The following is a 19682-nucleotide window of genomic DNA, read 5'->3' as shown; positions in this document are numbered from 1 at the left end:
ATGGGCACCGTTGAGACGATGTGGCAGCTCGACACCATGGGCCTAGCCTCGCAGTTCCTCGATGCTTCCGTGACTGTGCCATTGAGACTTGAGAATTTCATCGACAACGAATTCGTGGGCAGTCACACATCGCAATGGATTGACTCGCTGTCTCCCTACTCGGGCAATCTCTTACTGAAAGTACCCCGCACTCCTGGCATCGTCGTCGACTATGCCATCGATGTCGCTCACCGAGCTTTGCGTGAATGGTCGCAGGCCCCCGTTCAGTTCCGGGCTCTGCATCTGTTTCGCATTGCATCAATCATGGAAAGCAAGAAAGACATGTTCATCGTCTGGGAAAGCATCGACCAAGGCAAGAGTATCGATCGGGCGCGGGCTGAAGTCGACTGTGCCATTCAGCATTTCCGGTTCGTTTCGTCTCCTTGCGGATGTGATTTCGTCTGACCTTCCTTCTTGTTAGATTCTTCGCGGCACACATCGAGCAGGAGGAAACTGAAGTAGGCCTCCAGAAAGGCAAAACAGAAGAGACTTTCATGCACAAGCAGCGAGTGCCGGTTGGCGTCTGTGCCATTGTCGTTTCATCCACGATGCCGCTTTACCTTTTGACGTTCAAGATCGCTTCTTGTCTCGCATTCGGATGTACAGGTGTCGCTAAGCCAAGCGAGTTGACCAGCACGACGGCCTTTTGTAAGTGATTTTCCCATGTGACGGCATTGCAGAAATTCACTAACAATGGATGATAATAGTGCTCGCCGAGGTGTTCCGTCAGGCAGAGCTACCAAAAGGGGTCATGAACATCATCTTCGGAGATGGACCCGGCACTGGTTCGACTCTTGTCCGCTCCCCGCGTATCCAAGGAGTGTCGTTCGTCGGACGGGCCGAGACAATCATGCAGATCCGGAAGGACACTGCCGGCGACTTTGGCAAGCATCTGTGCTTCGATCTCAGAGGCATTAGCCCAACTGTGGTGTTCGAGGATGTCAACATTGTGCAGGCAGTTGATGCGGCAGCGCGCGCGGCGTTCGACAACAATGGACAACTCTGTGCCAGCGGTTCCGTGATCTACGTTCACAGATCCATTTACGCTGCGTTTCTGCAAATGCTGAAGGCGTACATGGAGATCAATCCCGAATTTTATCTGAAAGTCGGCCCGGTTGTTTCTAAGGAGCGCTATGACAAGATCAGATCTCTCCTGCTACAGGCTCGTGGAGAGGGTGCCATGTTTATGACTGGTGGGATCCCTGAGCGAGTTCCTAACCGTGGTTTCTGGGTCAATCCCACTGTCTTGTGCAACGTGCACCCCGATAGTCGTCTGGCACGAGGGGCGATGCTCGGTCCCGTGGCCGTTGTTTGCCCATTTGATGGTGAGGAAGTAGTCAAACTGTGCAATGACAACCCCAACGCAGTTAGCGCTCTTGTGATGACCGATGACCTGCGTCGGATGAGGCGAGTCGCCCAGCATCTTGATGCAGAGCTGATGTGGGCGAACTGCCGCCTTGGGGGTGAGCTTGGCGCGGGCTTCAACGACATCAGGGCGACTGGCTCGGGGCGTAAAGCATGCCAGCGCAGTCGCGATGAGTTTACAACACTGCGGACTATGCATTTTCCTGCTTACTAGCTGTGACACGTTGATATTCCCGAAAGATCCCACGAAGATGCAGTAATAGGGGACGACGGTGGATCTCGGATGCCGAGGATTGTCCTAGGGACATTAGTGCTGTTTGTGCATAGCAACCTCGAAGTAGTTCAGTCTTTTCAGAAACAAACATAACACGTTCAACATTTCCAAATAGTAGATATCAGTGTGCCTCTTGAACCGGAAAGACATTGGATATGTTGACGTTTCGTCGATTTTACCTCGTGCGTGTGGATTGAAGTGGGACACGCTGCCAATCATTATTGGCTCCAAAGCAGAAGCGGGTCTCTTGGCCTCGACGGCCTCGATGGCCTCGATGGCCTCGATGGCCTCGGCGCTGAGGTGACCTGATTATCCCGAAATAGTTAGCTTATGCAACAATTTATAGATCCTTGTCTATACGTCAAGTCCGAGTCCACTCAAGATTTCAGCCATCTGGATTCGAGGAGATCAATTATAGACCGATAGGGGTCGGTATAGGTTCAAATTTTTGATACCCGGATGGCCCAATTAGCGCCACCCAGTACACCGCCCTGGCCGACCGCCCTGTACAGTGGATTGTAAATTTGTAAATCATATAGCTATGTGAAAATGAATGCTTTCTCTCCTACATATACAAATGCATGCATGAGTGAAAATGAAGAGGTACGCGCATCTTCAATTTTTGAGGTGGTTTACCTGCTCCCTCTCTCCAGTATGAAAATGAAGCCTTTCTCTCCCATGCAGGTACGCGCATCTTCAATTTTCGAGGTGGTTTACCTGCTCCCTCTCTCCAGTATGAAAATGAAGCCTTTTCCTCCATACAAATGCGTACATTTCCGATTTTTGGGGTGGTTTGTACTTAGATTATTAAGGCATAGTTATGTGGTTACTAGTAATTCAGGTATCTTGATTTTTCAACTATACCGCTGGGTAGTATAGGTATAGGCATGCTGGGAAATATAGTGGGAGTGTTTGATAGAGATGATCTACGATGAAAAGTAGATGCGTGAAGAAGTGTGCAGTAGGAAGTGGAGTCCTGTGACTAGGGCATGTGGTCTCCAACAGTGTTAATCTTACATTCGGCGCCAGAGCCCTATTAATGGAATTCGGTGATGGCCTGGAAAAGGTAGGGCCACCGAAGTGGAAAGAAAATCTTTGTTATGTCAAGATGATTACCCATGTTTGACTCTCTCTCTTTGCTTGCAAGCTTTGGCGAGGTATATCACTCAGCGCATATGGATGAGCTATTACTCGCAAGCGGAGAATATATTTTGTGGTTCCTGGTTGTAACTGATATAATGTATGCGAGAGAGGACCTATATATCAAGGTTCCTTGGAGAGAAGCACCTCTTCAGTTTACTTTGGCCCATCTCCATCCCAATGGCCACATTTCCATGTCACTTCATGATTTCGTCTTCTATTGGATCCATATCTTCCAAGGCCGTGCCTTTTGCTATACATAGCCCACCCCTACTTCATATCTTAGAATAGCATTGTTCCAACAAAGCAATTTCTGTTTCCCTTTGTTGGCCGAGAGCTCTTTGTGAACTTATTTGTGTACTCTTTGTCGCGGGTCTCTGCTTTCTTTGTACTAACCCACATGTAAACAATTGATATCTTCATGCCTTGTATGGGCTCTCGGGTGTTCTATTTCCGTCGAGGACTCGTTTCATCCTTCTTTTGATGGGCCCCATTCAACTAACCACAAAGACCAATTCGCCAGGACTATATAATTGAGAACCTTTCTCTCCACTTACAGGTATTTATCACAGACCCAATTGTTACAAATCACAATCAACCAGACTCAAAGTCCTCTCCTTTTCGCAGAACACGAGACAAAGCAAGACTCAGATTATAAAATGGCATATCAACCAGGAAGTCTACGCAAACCAGTAGCGCAACCCGAGCAAGTGCTAGGCAAACGTAGACGCAGCCAGGATGATAGCAGTGAGACGTCTAGGTCCGCGACTCGGCCGCGTCTGGCCACGGAATCCCTTCAATCCCCTACCCCGTATCCAATTCCAGATGCCGCCAGTCTATCGTCAGGAGAAATTTCCTTCACGCCCCCTTATTCCCCTACAGATGATGATAAACCCCCGGTGTCGGATGACCAAGTCGATGAATATCACCTAAAAGGACATGCATACCAAGCATGGATTGCCGACCCAACTCTAGCCGGATGCCTATGTGGACGAGCAAGCAAGACATTGTTCGAATTACTCAACGCCAATAATGAGAAAGAGAGATTCACTTGTCCAGAGAACCATTTTGATGACCCGCCTCGAACCATTCAAGAGGACTTGCAACAATTAGGGCTCCCAGAAAGAGATAAACAGTACCGCTTCTCAAAACTGTTACACTACGGTTACAACGAGAACGACTCCAAGAAGGAAAGCCGGTATTACCATTCCATTGCAGAAGGCGTTCTAATTGCTGAAGGTATTTATAGATACACGGGACCACATTGGTCCAATATCGCTATTGCTCAGTATAGTTTTGACCATCCCATCGATACTCTCAAGTATCTTTATTTTACTCAGGTCCAGAACGATGAGACCTTGCCCTATGTGCAGGAAATTCTCTACCCAAGACATGATGTCGACTGGCCCACGTCCAATCGAATCGAGAGTCAAACATGGGAGTATGATACCGACGAGTATAAAGAGATCCTAGGTACAAAGCTAGGGAGGGCGGCGGCGTGCCTTGTGATAGGGGCTTGGGAGAGAGGTACGCATCGCATCGCTAGAATTCACACGCTCGGCCGTCAGTACGAGATACACCTACGATTTGATATAGAGGCATTGCCTGCAGCGCTAACCCATTGACCGCACCTGTTGAATGTGTTTAGGTTTATTTCGCACGTTTTCTGTCTATGGATAGTTCTTCTTTCGGGTGAGTCGCGATGATTTTTAAACTGATTATTTGTTATAGAGGTATTCAGGGAATGCAAGATACGTTATATGGTGATTTGATGTGTGCTTTAGCACTGGTGCCCTGTGATTTTCTTACAGACTTTCCTAAATTTCCTAATTTTCTATGTAAGAACGGGCGTAAACTAAATTTACCAACGGCTTTCGGGCCACAGTGCTCGCCTTATACACACCGTACATGGTGTCGTTACATTAGCCATCAAGTTCACAAGGTTGTTGTAGTTGTATAAAAGGTTCCCAAAGATATATTCACATCTTCAAAGGGCCCGTAATGGACCCCTTCCAAGGTTATTCCGGAATTATTACCAGTTACATGACGGCTCAAACAGGCACAGGATGTCAAGGCTGATGACATTACAATTGTCTGTGAGGGAACCACCGTGATCAGCATGATCTAACCGAATATCTTTACAAGACCGACATTGTTTGCAAATACTTCAAGAAGCAGCTCTAGAATGAAGCTGTGATATCTCACTTAGGATATACCTAATGAGCACTACGTAATAGGATAGCGCTGTTGCTGACGTTAATTCCATAATTTCCAATTGAATAGTACGTATGGTCTTAGCAGAGGCGGCTGTCGCGAATTATAGGATCTCGGTTGGATATAGAGGCATTCAGGGAGTGGAGTTACATTATGTGGTCGATTGACGTAGGCTTTGTGCTCGTCTTCCATGTAACATCCTGCTGTCGAAACTTCTGTTTGTAAGGCAACTTGACGGTTACGATGTGGAAGTTATTACCTGACTAATCTTCCTACCAACGAAACTCCAATTAATTATCTATTTTGCTAATCCGCTGAATACGAATGGTCATCTGATACATCACCATCTTGCCGGCTTGGACGGGGCGAAAGAGGCGATGTTGGGGAAAGAGACGCCCACGATGGTGACCTAATAGGGAGGTTCAAGCCAAGACCTTGGACACCTGCAGGACCAAATCGGGATGCGGAGCCGGGAAACGCGCCTTTCATGGCAGGTTGAGAGTCGGATCGCAGACCAACTCGGGAAATTGCGCGACGGAGCATCTCACCTGAAGCATCCAGGGCAATCAGGAAACGAGCCAGCTCAGCACACAGCTCCCAGTCTCCCTTCTGAGAGGCGAGGGCAATCAAACGAACAACGTATTCTTCGATGCGGCCATCATGCCCTTGCTCCTCATCCTCGAAGGCTTGCAGCACAAGAAGGTATCCAACTGCAGTTTTGAGGGAGTCAAGTTTCAAGGCCTGTTCAAATAGATCCTTAGGTGGAGGCAGGTACGTGAACAGTGTTCGCCATGATCGAAGCTCTGTTTTCCGTGTGCATTGTACAACAATCTCAAGGTAATCCTTGGGGGGAAGTGAAGCTTGGAGGAAAGCAATGACGGTTGGGAGTAATGGTTCTGCTCGTGCTTGTGGGTTCTCACTTTTGCTTGCTCGGCTCTCATTATCCACTTCGTCGTCTAGCACGTGGTGAAGTAGGATTTCCAATCCATGAGCGAAGTAAGACAGATGTGAAAAATGGCGACAGAGAGCCAGAGCCGCAGGGATTCCCACACTGGTTAGGCCATATTGGAGGAAATACGGCAAGAAAAGGTGAGTCTGAGGTGCACACGTCAATACAAAATATCATCTATTCGAGAAAATGGCTTACCCGGATGGCGAATTTCAGAACGGTGAAGGTCACATCGCGTCGTTGCATCATTTCCGATTCAACGCCAAGCACAATGCCTTTGTTCAGTAACACAGACAATGGGTAAAAGTCCAGGGGGATGTTGAGTGGTGCCGGCACCATCTCTTCCCGCAAAATATCTTGGACATCATTCCAAGCTAGCAAGTCTTGTCGACGGAACATCCAGAGAGAGTCGCGGAGCGACAGACTACTGTGTGGTGGCGCTAATGCCATATCAACCGAAGGACTAGCAGGTAGAGATTCATCAACCTGCGAGGAAAAATTGAAAGAAATCTGGTCGCGCATCAAGATATAATACTCGACATCATGTGATACGATGCGCATGTCGTATTTCAGGTCGCCGGCATCTGAGACCGTGGGCTGCAACAGTACCAAATTGCCGTCAACAAGAAGAAGGACAGATGCGACCTTCACGTCTTGAGATGGATCCCCGTTTCCTGCTCTTTTCAGCAATATATTCAGATAACGGCAAAGAGAACAAGCTAACTCACGTGTCTGCTCCTCAGGCAATACCCAGCTGATCGATCGGACGCGAGAGGGTGCCCGGACAATCCCATTGAAAGCGATCTGTCCAACAGGGACAAGAGTAATCTGGGGCTGGGTCGAATTAATGATATAGTGGTACAGAATGTTATCGTATGTATAAACCAAGAGAGAATCTTCCCCTGAGGGTCCAATAAACACAACTGGTGATGGTAGATATTCGATGAACATAATCGAATTGTTACCGAGAGAAGCCTCGCGCGAATAAAGACGAATCTTTCAATCAAAGTCAGTCACACATAGAACTAATGCAAGTGGGGGAAATAACGTACCTCGTATGACCCGTCACTCTCCACCGCTGCGATCAGGATGTGGCCATACCAACACATACCCCCTCGCACAGCAAATGAGTTTTCGGCTTTTGAATCCTCGAATACTTTCCATCGGCCGCTGTTGACACTGTAATGTGCAAGACCACGCCGACCTGCAATTGCAACATACCGTCCATCCTGAGACACGACACAAGACCGGATCGGCCACTGGGAATGAAGATATGCCGGAGGGTACTGGCCATGATGCCACAATGAATCCTTCCCTGAGATTGTCATGAGATCTGGAAGGTCATGACCGCGGTAGAGAATGAACTCAGTACCGGTCTGCAACAGGCCTCTAGCCAAGTTTGCAGCCGAAAAGCAGCCAGTCAAAGCACTGCGAGCTGTCTCCAGAACCCATAGGCGACGGTCATTTTGCCCAGACAGAATGATATCCGACCCGCCGCCAATCCAACACCCGTCTGACACCCCGGTTAACCAATCCTCCGAATTGGCGGTCGCCAACGCGGCGTCCACTGAAAAGCTATTTCCTCCAGGCTTCCCAAAGACACTCCATGTTGTCCAGCCATTTTCGTAACCGGCAAAGAGACAATACCCATCCGGGGAATAGGCCATGAAAGTCAAAGCCCCGGTGGTTGTGGACGATGCTGGTAGATGGAGCTTTTGTGAAAGTGGAATGTTGCCCACGTAATCTTTTGCAGTGTAGACCAAGACGTCGCCATTTGAGCAGCTCACAGTCAAAAGAGAGAAACGTGCGTTTACGGTCACCTTCACAGCCTTTTCGCTGTCATCCTTCGGATTATGAAAGCAATGTCCGTGGAAGAGTTTCTTGGCTGCTTCAGGATCCTGCTGTGAGCCCGCATCTCGTTGCACAGCATATGCATGGCCGCTGCTGGTAATCCAAATCAGGAGATTCATCGCACGATCGTATACCATGTCCACGATCGAGACCTTCTTCGAGATCCCTAGAATGCGACTCAATAGCTCGGATGTGGTTTGTGGTCCTCCGGCCTCGGGCGTCCATCGAATGCACTGTATAGCTGGTGGTTTCACAGTGGCGACAACAAGTTCTTGATCTAGCGCCAGCGCCTTGACGATTCCCGACTCGATTTTGATCGCCATTCGGAAGCGGATGCTTATGTCCCCGACCACATTGGCCTCCTCAACGGCCGAAAACAGGGCCAATTGTTGACGACGATGGTGTGTAGAATTATCAAATCGCTGCTGGTAGACTTGAGTTGTTGAATCCGATGCCACCGAGTACGTAAGTAGGTACCCATTCAGTGTTTGTACAACCAGGATCGTCGAATCCGGGTGCATAAGGAGTGAAACGTTCGGACCATAGGTTTTCAGCGAGAATCGAGTTCGAGTGATTGCTGTAACTACTGCTGTAGGCTGCCAGAATTGTCAGTCACCAACTCAGACTTCCCCATGAACAATAACATCACTGCCGACATACCCGAGTCTGCCAAAGAGCAATTGATGATTCTGACATTGTGGCAAACATCTGACCAGATCGAGAAACACAAATACCCCTGATAGCTTCATTTCCCCATTCCGATTTGCCTGTGTCGGTGGACGAGTCGGTTTGCGACTCATGGGGCTGGGTGTCTACGGACTCATGTTGACCGTCATTCCCTCTTTTTTCCACATTGTCGGCAACAGTATTTCGATCAGTAGTTTCAACGGCATTCTGGATTTTGCGATCCTCGTCAGAGGAGGCATACGCAATGTCGGGTCCATTGACCGCGTAGACCCTGGGAACTCCATGAGGCCAGTACATGGCTCAGGTCACGTTCAGGGGTTAAGATGGATAATGAAGCTCACATGGAGTCATCTCCAGGGAACCAATTCTCCGTCAGCAACGCAGACAAGAATCTCAAAGCACAAATTCAAATGTAAAGTAAAGTCCAAGCGACTTGCATGGAAACAGATCGGGGAAACGATAAGCTACGATCACGTGCAAAAGCACTTCCCCCGCATTGCCTCACCTGTTTTTTTCTTCGATCTCGGTCACTCCTGAACGCGGTTTATCTTTCATTCACAATATTTATTGAAAGATTGCTATAATGGTAAGCTTCTTGGGTGTTGTGAGAGATTCATGGTACTGATTCATTGCAGGCTCCAACAGAAAGCAACAAGCGCTTGGCCTTGGCCATCATTGATTTCCTGGGCTCCAGCCTGAAGGATGGCACCCTCACCGCCGACGACGCCGAGTCGATTGAAATTGCCCAGTCCTGTATCGCGGATACCTTCAAAGTCGACCCTACCGATGAGGCTGCTGTGAAGGATGCTGTTGGAGGACAATCCTTGGTCGGAATCTACAGCGTCTACGAGAAGCTGCGCAACAAGTCGACCCCGCAATCCACCACCGGAGCTCAGACTTCCCAGGAAGAGAAGCCAAAGGCTGGTGTGCCCACACCTGAATCCGACAAGCTCAAGTCTGAGGGAAATTCTCTCATGGCCAAGAAGGACTACGCCGCTGCCATTGAGCAATACACCAAAGCTCTCGAGATTGCCCCGGCCAACCCTATCTATCTCTCCAACCGCGCCGCCGCGTTTTCCGCTTCGGGCCAGCACGAGAAGGCCGCAGCAGATGCAGAGGTTGCAGCTGCCGCCGATCCCAAGTACTCCAAGGCGTGGAGCCGTCTGGGTCTCGCTCGCTTCGATATGGGAGACTACCATGCCGCCAAGGAAGCATACGAGAAGGGGATTGAGGCAGAAGGCAACGGTGGCAGTGAGGCCATGAAGCGTGGCTTGGAGACATCGACACGGAAGCTAGAAGAGTCCTCCCGGACCACCGAGCCCCCATCTGAGGAACTGGACTCTGCTCCTGGCGCCTCGCGTGGTGCTGGCGGTGGTATGCCTGACCTGTCTTCCCTGGCCAGCATGCTTGGTGGTGGAGGCGGCGGTGGTGCTGGTGGTATGCCCGACTTGGGCTCCCTGATGAGCAACCCGATGTTCTCCAGCATGGCACAAAATCTCATGAGCAACCCTGATATGCTTAGCAACCTGATGAGCAACCCCCGCCTCCGCCAGATGGCCGAAAACTTTGGCCAGGGTGGCGGCATGCCTGACATGTCCAGCCTGATGAGCGATCCCAACCTCGCTGATATGTAAGTTTATGAAATATCTGGCCTTCAGAAATCACATTGCTGACAATAGGCTCATAGGGCTCGGAACATGATGGGCGGTGGCGGCGCCGGTGGCGCCGGTGGTGCCGGTGCTGGAGGCCAGAAATAACTTTCTGGTTCGATGCTTGATGCCATGAAATTGAAAGACGCAATCTGATATACCATGTAGCAAATCCACTTTTTCAAAGCGTTCCTTAGAAAGAAAAAGAGTCGCTTCCATTTCTCTTTGGCGTGTCCCCGTGTGGTAGATACATATCTTGACTGCCATATTTACCTCAGTCAAATTTCGATTAAAAGAAACTTCCAGAGTCCATATATTTGTACTCGGCTCGATGTAAGATGCTAATTTCATGTGGGAATTAGGAGTCACCTACAACATATTTTACCGGATTACAACGTTGGCAAGGCATCCTTCTCCTAAGTCTTCGTCCTACCCGTGGACCGTTCACTTCCTTGAGGTATTGATGGGCTTTTTCTCTTAGACTCTTCGTTCGCTTGTGAAATATCGCAATGAGCTGATCCGGGCCATACCGGGTCTTTAATTGCTATTACTGTTTTGGGGGTTGTGTTGACTGTGCAGAAGAGCTAGCCGTGCCAAGCCCACCAACACCGAAGCCGGAAACTTCGGCGGTCTCGGAAGTCTTTTGCTCCGACAGAGGGAAAGGGCTGCGATTCCATTTGGATTCCAAGACAAGATGATTTCGTCACGGATTGATGATCCCAGTGATAATGCTAGCCTAGGGACTCGCAAGCGAGGACCAAGGATCACCCGAGCATGTCAGCTTTGCCGCGCGAGAAAGGTCCGATGCGATGGTCAGAGTCCTTGTTCTGGCTGCCGGCCATCCGGGGTTGCCTGTGTCTACCGCACTTCTGAGTCCAAGCGGACGCGGGGTCCTACCCGCGTCAGGTCTGGGAATCCGTCCGAGACCAGTGTCGACAGACCTTTCACCACAACCTATGGAATCCCTCCAGCTGTACAAGTACGCCATGACCCTGTGCAGTACAAGAGGTTACGAGAACTGCGAGCTGGAATTGGTGTGTCTAACCGCGACAGTGGTTCGTTTCAGTTCTATGGTAATTCTATACTCTCATTCCATGCCGGGTTTTATTCCGGTGCTGACTGTGCACAGGCCCGTCGTCACACTTCTGCTTTGTTCAACGTATTCACCAGCGGATCAAACGGAGGACTAATGAGGCTCTCTTGACACCCCAGAGCAATCCGATACCGGACGGGGTGGAAAGATGGGGGTTAGAGAGGTTTATGTTCTCAGTGGGTGTAGACGACAATAACGGGAAGTGTCAACCAGATGCATATCTATCCCGTGAAATGGGAGATGCCTTTTTGAATGCGTATTTCGAAATCATCCACCCCCAGGTCCCGGTATTGGTATATCCCGAGATTATAGGCATTTGGGAGGGCTTCTGGAAGACACCTTCTCAGCTCCCTTCTCACGATAGAAGGGACCTTGTTTACATGGCACTCGCAATCGGCGCCCGAGTGTCAAGCTCAGAGGGACGGCAAGATGCTCCTTTATCTGAGGGATGGGGCGATCATTTTTCCCGTAAGGCAAGTGGCTCGATCAAACTGTTTGAAGATCCCAGTCTACATTCCACGCATTTCTTCCTTCTCAAGGTCAGTTAGTTCCCTGTCCAAAAATGGGAAGCACAGTATCACCGCCCATATGTCGATCTGGCCGCTAATATGCACGTGTGTTATGTGACAGGCAGTTTATGCCTACCAGATTATGAGGGCCAATGACGCCTATCTATATCTGGGTCATGCTGCCCGCAGCGCCACTGCCCTTGGGATTCACCGTGCCCAAGTTGTCGAAGGAGCCAACCCGACAATGCACCGCCTCCGTCTTACCTTCTGGACTCTATACGCTCAGGAACGCTCTTGTTCGTTATACACCGGTCGGCCGTCAGCCTTCCGAGATGAGCTGATCGATGCGCCATATCCTGAAGACCTAACCTCTTTGTCACTTGAAACAGACCCGGGGGAACCCAATATATCCAAGCTACCACCCAATGTGCCATGACACGAGCTAAAGCTATAATCGGAAAGATTGTGGACCGCATCTTGGTGGACATCTACTCCTCCAAAAACATTTTAAACGTGAGCGATCTTTGTCGAGTTCATCAAACTGCTCTGGAGTGTGACCTGGAACTGGAAAACATGACTAAGACGCTTCCGCCATATCTGCACTTCTTCGATGACAGCCTGCCTATTGGCGATGGATGGCAGGAAGTGCAGCGGGTTATCCTTGGAAATCACTACTATTTGGTGCGGATGCTAATGCACCGACCGGCGCTAGTGTTTGCCACCTTTTTTAACTCCAAGGCGGAAGCACAGGAGCGGGCAGCTGGAACAATGGATATAAAAGGATCTATTGATGCATCTATCTCTTCAGCTAGGAGCATTATTGACTTGAACTATGATGTCTTCTTCCGCCGGTATCCTGGCGTCAAGTTTGACGGGTCATTGGCAACCTTTCTAGTCTCTGCTTGTGTGAACTTACTCTACGATGTGCTGGACTCCGATATGACTGCCCAATATGCTCGAAACACGTTTACCGTCGTCGAGCGTGGCATCCAATGTCTTGATCAAATTCAACACGTGGGCCCAACCACTGGCAAGGCTCTGAGCCTGGATGTGATGAAGGTGGCCAAGGATGCTCTCGGGTCTAGCCAGAGCCTTGGTGACCTGGATGAAAATATGACGAGCTTCTTTCCTTGGTTGCAACAGTACGTTCTTTCTCTGTTCCAATCTTATCTAGCGCAGTCTTCTAATTGCACGCAGACCCGATCCCCGGTTCAATCAGGATAGTGTCGCTGTCCTCGAACATGACTCTTCTGCATCCCCTTCAAGCAATGCCATAGCCCACACCACAGACGCTGGGGAGGGTTATCTGGAATCTTTGATAATGGCACCTGAGGTAAATTACATACCTCACTGGTTGCAAGCGGGATTCCAGCCGCAGGATATACCACATGCTTTGTATTAATATTACAAAGGTCTTCTTAAATACATTGATGTAGAATGATTATAGCCTTCTCATGGCCTAGTTCTCAACCTACGCCTATACCATTTTCATTATGCGATTCCGAACTCCCAGGGTAGGATATCACGTGAAGCGTTCCAGGTATGAGCTTTGGTGACTCAAATGTCGGAAGCTCCATATGAGGACCCAGGAACGGATGTTTAGGGGGAAAATAGAAAAATCAAAAGAGTGCGAGACGTGATAAGAACAACCAACTACAAATTCGAAGTCTTGCATCTGGAAGCGGTCGCCTTACACCTAACTACCTCTGTTGACAGTTTGTATGGCTTTAAATTGGTTTTTATTCTTTCATTGAAATCAAAGGAATTTGCCCTCGTGGCTATTTCTAACCCTAATGTTAAATAACCATAATCTAAAGTCTAGCAATTCCTATTTTGTCTAAATATCAGCGTAACACCTGCTCATTCTAAGTGCTCGTGGGAGAGAAACGAATGACGGCGGGACAAGCAATCTAGAATACCCCGACATCGAGGTCTAGGTCTAAAAAAAAAGTATCAAACAGACAAGTGAAGGCGGAAAGTAATGCAAATGGGCACACAGAGAAGTTTGGGTTGGAAGGCAATGCACCAATGAGGTGAGGCTGAACAGGCCTCGGTTGGCGAGCAATGAATGCGTTCCTGATATGTCTCTACTTCCGCCACCGTCGAATTTGCACTCTGGTGAGCCAAGAAATAAAGAAGATGAGAGCAAGATTCGTCAGGCAGAAGGCCAAGAAGACGGCCCAATCCCTCCATCTATCGTCGTAGATGAAACCCAGGGTTTTGGAGTAATCATCCCCATCTGAGTAGGGGCAATACTGACACAACGAAGTAGCGGACGGGTCCACTAAATACCCCGGATTTGACGACGTGTAGTTATGCATGTATTCACCGCAGGTCTGGCCAGACGGTGGATGAAAGGTGGCGAAATCCTTTTGTTTACAGACAGCCCCGGTGTTATGCAGCACTGACGAGACGATGGCTCCAAAATAGTATCGCATAGGATCAGCCCAGATGATCCAAGGGCGGTAGAAGCTGTTCAACACGCTTTGTGGAGTGACAATGCCGTTGAACATCATCAGGACGACCCAAAACACAGAGGTTGCATATCCGGCCATTGTCGGATTAGGGAAAAGAGCTGCCACAAGGAAACAAAACCCGGTGCCGAATAAGGACAGCAGCAGAGTCATGAAGTAAACAAAGCCGCCGATCGATGCAGTATTGGCATAGCCAACCGTCCAGTAGCTGCAAAAGAAGATCAATGTGAAGCTTACAATTTGCCATGGCGTCTCGACGGCAATGAGCGCAATCAGCAGAGCTTTGTAGTCGTATATGCCGTTCCGCTCCCGCGCCTCAAAGATGGCCCATTTTTGGAACCAAATATCCTGTAGGTCCGCAGCAAGCGCAGGGATCACCCAACAGGCGATAAGAAAAGCAAGTGCATGATTCTGGAGGCCGTTGACATCTTTACCCACCTTGAAAAAGGTGAACGCAACGATAAGTTGGAAGAAAATCTGTTTGAAGAGCTTGCTGAAATTGTATGCTCCATTGCGCCACACAGAGATCCAATGGCGTGTAGTCACATGGATGACCTGGTTGGCTAGCGGCAATGCAAATTCTTTGGCGCGTTTCGATGGAGCAAGCTGCACTTGATTTTCTGAAGAGGACGGTGCATTCTGAATAAGGCCGGAAACATACTTGTGTAGCTTTTGCAACTCTGGCGAGTTGCGCCATAATTGTGACCAGTCCGTCCCATTGGGATCCTGACCGCTGGCAGCAACAGTTGTAATGACAAACTCGGCTGGGTTGGCGAACGGACTCATCGCTGCACCATTCCGCGCAAAGTATTCATTCAGTCGCTCTCTTGTCTCTCCAAAGTACACGGTCCGACCGCCAGGGGCCAGGATTAGAGTGTGGTCAAACATCTCAAAGATAATGCTTGACGGCTGATGAATGGTACAAACGATGGGAACGCCCTGTCCGGCAATTTTTCGGAGGAATGTGACGATTGAGTGGGCAGCTTGACTATCTAGGCCTGACGTGGGCTGTACCGAGAATCTAGTCAGTTCAGATTTCTCGTAAGGCCAAGAAAGGACGTTGAAAAAGATATCTTACCTCATCCAGGAAAAGAAGGGCCGAAGGTCGAGCACACAGTTCAACTCCAATGGTCACCCGCTTTCGCTCTTCAACCCCGAGAGAACCTACGAGAGCATCGGAAATGGTATCAAGCTCGAGCAGCTCCAGAATCTTGTCGACATCTTCAAGCTTCTGCTCGGGTGTCGTTTCCGCGGTCTGACGCATGAAGGCTGAGAAGCTCAGCGCCTCCCGCACGGTAGCCAAGGGTTCATGAACGTCCTGCTGCATACAGAAACCACAAGACCGAGAGAATGTATTGTCAAGGTACCGGTTGTCAAATAGCAGGCTGCCTTCAGTCCGGCCTTCGCTCTTCCGACCGGATATCGTTTCGAGTAGAGTTGACTTTCCAGCGCCGGAGGCCCCCATAAGTGCGGTCAACTGCCCTGGTTTGACATATCCTGTGACATCGTTCAGTAGCTGGCGCTCCTCGCCAGCGACCTTGACAAAATAGTTGACATCTTTGAAAACAAATACACCTTCACCCGAAACCGGCTCAGCAACAGTGACATCGGCGACTTGTTCAGTGAGGGAGCTAGCTGAAGAATTTGCCTTCGGTTTTATCTCCACCTCCGCTTGGTTTTCAACGTCGTTGGTTCTCAGATCATGTACCCCGGAGGTGGTACCTCGTTTGTATACACGTCCGTTGGACGCACTGGATTCACGAGTCATGACGCTGAGGCCCACTGCCGTCAACATGAAATAGATAAACCACATGACGAGGATGATGCCAAAGTCACGCCAGATGTTTTCAGCATGGAATCCATACTGACTGGTCAGATAGGTCTTCCCAGAGACTTCTGCTGATCCCATGTGCGCCCCAGCCATAGGGCAGCCCTGGTTGTGAATGTCATCGTACCCGGGTCCGTGAGGAATCAATTGATCGGGGGAGCAATGAAGCGTAATATCGGAATATTCGTTACCCATCAAAGCTTCCATACCAAATGGAGTAGGTGAAATGCGTCGGATCCATGATCCCCAACGGTGCATGGTTGGTACCGGGGGTGCATATCCCGTATATAGACAGACCATAGGCACCGCACATCCAGCCATCAATAACCCGATATTGAGGTTGGGGGACCAGGCACCAAGCATACGGAACAGAGTCGATATGCTCGTGAAGTGGACAAACACGATCAGGACAAATATCCAAAAGCTCCCTGCGGTTTTCTCCAATCCAATAGTGAAATAGTAACAACACGCGAACACAATTGACTGTAGGGCAGTGACTGGGACTTCCGCTATAGCCAAGGCAATCACAAACGAGACTGGGTGCAGATATCCCATGCGATGCTGCTTGAGCAGAATAGCGCGGCTTTGAATCGTCTTGGGGACCTCGGTCAACGCGTTGAGAGTAAAGTAAACAAGCGAGAAGAACAGAGCACCACTGCGCTCAAAAGAGCCAGTTGCAGTCTTTGGTGCCATGTAGTATGCGGACGAAGCGATTACCGCGTTGACAGCAGTTAGAACGAGGACCGTGAGAAGTGTGGACCAGTCTCTCCAGATCAACTGGTACTGGCGGCGCAAGCTAGCTAGAGATTGTGTCCAGATGGAAGATATCTCACTTGAAGATTTTGACACGAACCTGGACCGCGTTCTCCGGACTTCTTCTTCAAAACTGCAGGTAATACTTTGGTCCGAAGCGACTTGCTCCGAGTACCGTTTCATCTCCTCTTGTAACTGCTGGTACTCTTTGCTATTGCGGAACGCCCGAGCAAGTGCCTCGGCTGTCTCGTAACGCGGGCCAGTATAGGTATCTTGGAAAACACGTTCACTGGGAGAAGTGACTGCCGTGAGAAAATCTGCAGTGGTTTGCCTCTCGGGGCAGCTAAAGCCAAGCGCAATAAAGTATTCCTTCGCTCGGGTGGCGGGACCACAGAAAATCATCTTTCCTTCGTACATGAGCATGACGCGGTCAAAGAACTTGTACATAGCTTCGGACGCTTGGTAAATTGTCACTGCGCTAGCCATCCCTGTCTGTCGGGACATGGCTCTCAAGAGGTCAAGGAAGCTCAGTGCCGAGGAACTGTCCAGACCTCGGATTGGGTTATCCCAGGATGCGAGGACTGGGTTGACAGCAAGCACTTCGGCCAACGAAATTCGTCTCCTCTCTCCGCCGGAGACTCCACGGGTAAAAGCGTCTCCCACAATTGTATCTTTTGTATGAGATAGCCCCAACGACGCCAAGATACTATCTGTCATGTTCTGGGAGAATTGGGTAACGGGCTCAGAGTGTTCGTAGGGCTTGCGCACCCGCATCGCGAAATCCATGGTGTCTTTGACGGACAGATTGGCGAAATGGATGTCATCCTCTGCACAGTACAGGACTTCGGAGCGATAGCGCGTTCCCATCTCAGCCGACGAAAGACCGCCGTATTCGACACAGCCATGGACGTCTTGGTAGGTTTCTCTCTGGTTGGCAATCAGGCGAAGAACTGTTGAACAGCCCGCCCCAGGGCGGCCAAGTACCAGCATCAGTTCACCTGGGAAAATGACACCGCTGACATCTTCCACAATGCTAGAGGCCGTATGAGCCTCGCCCTGGGTCAATTGACGAACGGTCTTGATGGGCCACATGACAATGTCGGTCAGGATCTTCTGAAGATCGGACACTGTCTGAGAGCTATTTCCTCCTCCAAGCGCAGTAATGTTGGAGAATAGTACGCCAAGACTGCGTCCATTGGGGCGATAGACAGGAATTTCCCTGTCTTGTATCTTCCTCTCAGGTGATTCCTACGTATAGTTAGTACCGCTGATCAATTGAGTGTGCGTTCATTACGTGAGAAGATTCTTCGATTTCTTTTTGCTTCTGTCCGAGTTCACACCCGATTAAGTACTTACTGAGGTCTCCGACATCTTGCACTTTCGACAGATGAAGTCTCTAGCTCCTGGGTGGTTGAAATTGGTGCGTTTGAGTAAAGTTCGGTCTGAGCATAAAGTACTGGCCTAACTGGGCAGACCAGCAGTTTTCTATTACCGCTACATATGGTGGAGCTGTGTGGTAGCTCCTATGATTGTGATACTAGAGGCATATATTCCGAGACCCAATTTTAGGGCCCGAAAGGCTTATTCCGTTAGACATCCGAGTTAGAAATCCGATTGGCTTATATTCAGACGTGTTGGTGGGTCATGGGCCAGTTAGTCCATGTTATCGAGATCATTGCTATTGCATTGTGCCGAGTATTTGCTCTCGGGAAGATATACGGAGTGTTCGGCCTACCTAGGGATTATATCACCAATAGAATTGTCGGGTTCCACCTGTGCAGTTCGGGATGCTTGAAAAAAGGGTTCCGGGATACTCCCGAGATTCCGAGGTCGTGAAGTCTGATTAGGTCACTCCATCCCATCAGTTCTCTATTAGGGGTTTTAATTCGATATATTTGTTACAGTCCTATCACGACTAGGGACTCGGGGAATTCAGGGGTTGTAATTTCTCTTTACCGGTAGAACGATTATGTAAGTGCAATTTTTGGCCTGGGCCCAGCTTCCCTATTGCTCGGGTCGGAAGTAACTTCGGAACGGAAGCACTGCGGTACAAAGTTGGTGCCGGCACCTGTCTTCGCAGCTTCATGTCGCCACGTTCTCCTCATGGGGTCTTCATGTTTCATATTGGATTGAGACTTTGCTTATTTAGTATTCCCTTTGGCACATTTTGTGGCTTTTAGGTTCTTCTCCACTTGGCTCCATGAAACTATGCTAGATAGCTCTACTGGAGTAGATAAATATATTAAACGCATGGTCATGATATGTTTTTGTTGATCACTTCATGCCCATCTCCTCTCTCTCTCGTCGTTGGCTTGTAAAGGGCCACAGTGTGTTCGTTACGGTCCCTACTAGCTGATTTATCAGCAATACTGACTATTACTTCCAAGGTTGGGTTCGGTGTGGTTGGTTAGGATACTAGTACTAGTACGTTTGATTGGATAATGACGCTGAAGATGCTGAGGTAGACTATCCGCCGAATGCCTTTTTTTTACCTTTCCACCAAGCTATTTGTTTACCCTCTGTTTACATGTAAAGAATATATCCTGTTTCCCTCCTCTCTGTCCTGGGATCAGAGGATCCGATTCGTATTCAGATACTCGATACCTGGTTGTTCAGACAACGTAGCTCGTAAGTAGTTGGTTACTGGTATCTCTTTGGTACTGTGCGCTGGGGCTGTGATATAGCGATTTATCCAATTACTGTCGTAAATAAAAAGATACACTCCTAGAGACAGAAAATTTCAATTGCCAAGTCCTATATTACTCTAACTGAACCATTTACCTCCGCTTTGTAGACGTTTCTATAGTAGAGCTCAAGCTTTTGCAGATAATTGATGTCGTGCATAGGATATTGACCT

At 49.2% G+C, this 19682-nt stretch overlaps 6 protein-coding genes across 6 annotated transcripts; 4 read left to right on the top strand and 2 right to left on the bottom strand.

Annotated features, from left to right (window-relative positions):
• On the top strand, nt 1-1618 carry N7489_004057 (uncharacterized protein; the record flags this gene model as incomplete). The annotated part of the gene is made up of 3 exons (XM_056709809.1): nt 1-407; nt 461-687; nt 747-1618. The coding sequence occupies 3 exons, from the start codon at nt 1-3 to the stop codon at nt 1616-1618; spliced, it is 1506 nt and encodes a 501-aa protein (XP_056568230.1).
• Nucleotides 1619-3477: 1859 nt separating this feature from the next.
• Nucleotides 3478-4443, top strand: N7489_004056 (uncharacterized protein; the record flags this gene model as incomplete). Its single annotated transcript, XM_056709808.1, has 1 exon — nt 3478-4443. One exon carries the CDS (start codon nt 3478-3480, stop codon nt 4441-4443), a length of 966 nt encoding a protein of 321 aa, XP_056568229.1.
• Nucleotides 4444-5338: 895 nt separating this feature from the next.
• N7489_004055 (RIC1 family protein) lies at nt 5339-8816 on the bottom strand (the record flags this gene model as incomplete). Its single annotated transcript, XM_056709807.1, has 5 exons — nt 5339-6127; nt 6180-6655; nt 6710-6977; nt 7034-8428; nt 8493-8816. 5 exons carry the CDS (start codon nt 8814-8816, stop codon nt 5339-5341), a joined length of 3252 nt encoding a protein of 1083 aa, XP_056568228.1.
• Nucleotides 8817-9102: 286 nt separating this feature from the next.
• On the top strand, nt 9103-10276 carry N7489_004054 (uncharacterized protein; the record flags this gene model as incomplete). Its single annotated transcript, XM_056709806.1, has 3 exons — nt 9103-9105; nt 9155-10149; nt 10207-10276. The coding sequence occupies 3 exons, from the start codon at nt 9103-9105 to the stop codon at nt 10274-10276; spliced, it is 1068 nt and encodes a 355-aa protein (XP_056568227.1).
• A 586-nt stretch (nt 10277-10862) lies between these two features.
• On the top strand, nt 10863-13172 carry N7489_004053 (Zn(II)2Cys6 transcription factor; the record flags this gene model as incomplete). Its single annotated transcript, XM_056709805.1, is given in 5 exon segments — nt 10863-11241; nt 11298-11800; nt 11892-12145; nt 12160-12912; nt 12968-13172. 5 exon segments carry the CDS (start codon nt 10863-10865, stop codon nt 13170-13172), a joined length of 2094 nt encoding a protein of 697 aa, XP_056568226.1.
• A 685-nt stretch (nt 13173-13857) lies between these two features.
• On the bottom strand, nt 13858-18196 carry N7489_004052 (uncharacterized protein; the record flags this gene model as incomplete). The annotated part of the gene is made up of 3 exons (XM_056709804.1): nt 13858-15252; nt 15323-18073; nt 18182-18196. 3 exons carry the CDS (start codon nt 18194-18196, stop codon nt 13858-13860), a joined length of 4161 nt encoding a protein of 1386 aa, XP_056568225.1.
• Nucleotides 18197-19682: the final 1486 nt, after the last annotated feature.

This window comes from Penicillium chrysogenum (assembly GCF_028827035.1).
Source record: "Penicillium chrysogenum strain IBT 35668 chromosome Unknown utg000002l_segment0_segment0, whole genome shotgun sequence".
Taxonomy (NCBI): Eukaryota; Fungi; Ascomycota; class Eurotiomycetes; order Eurotiales; family Aspergillaceae; genus Penicillium; species Penicillium chrysogenum.
Note: the sequence above shows the minus strand (reverse complement) of the source record. Positions and strands in the feature narration are given on the sequence as shown.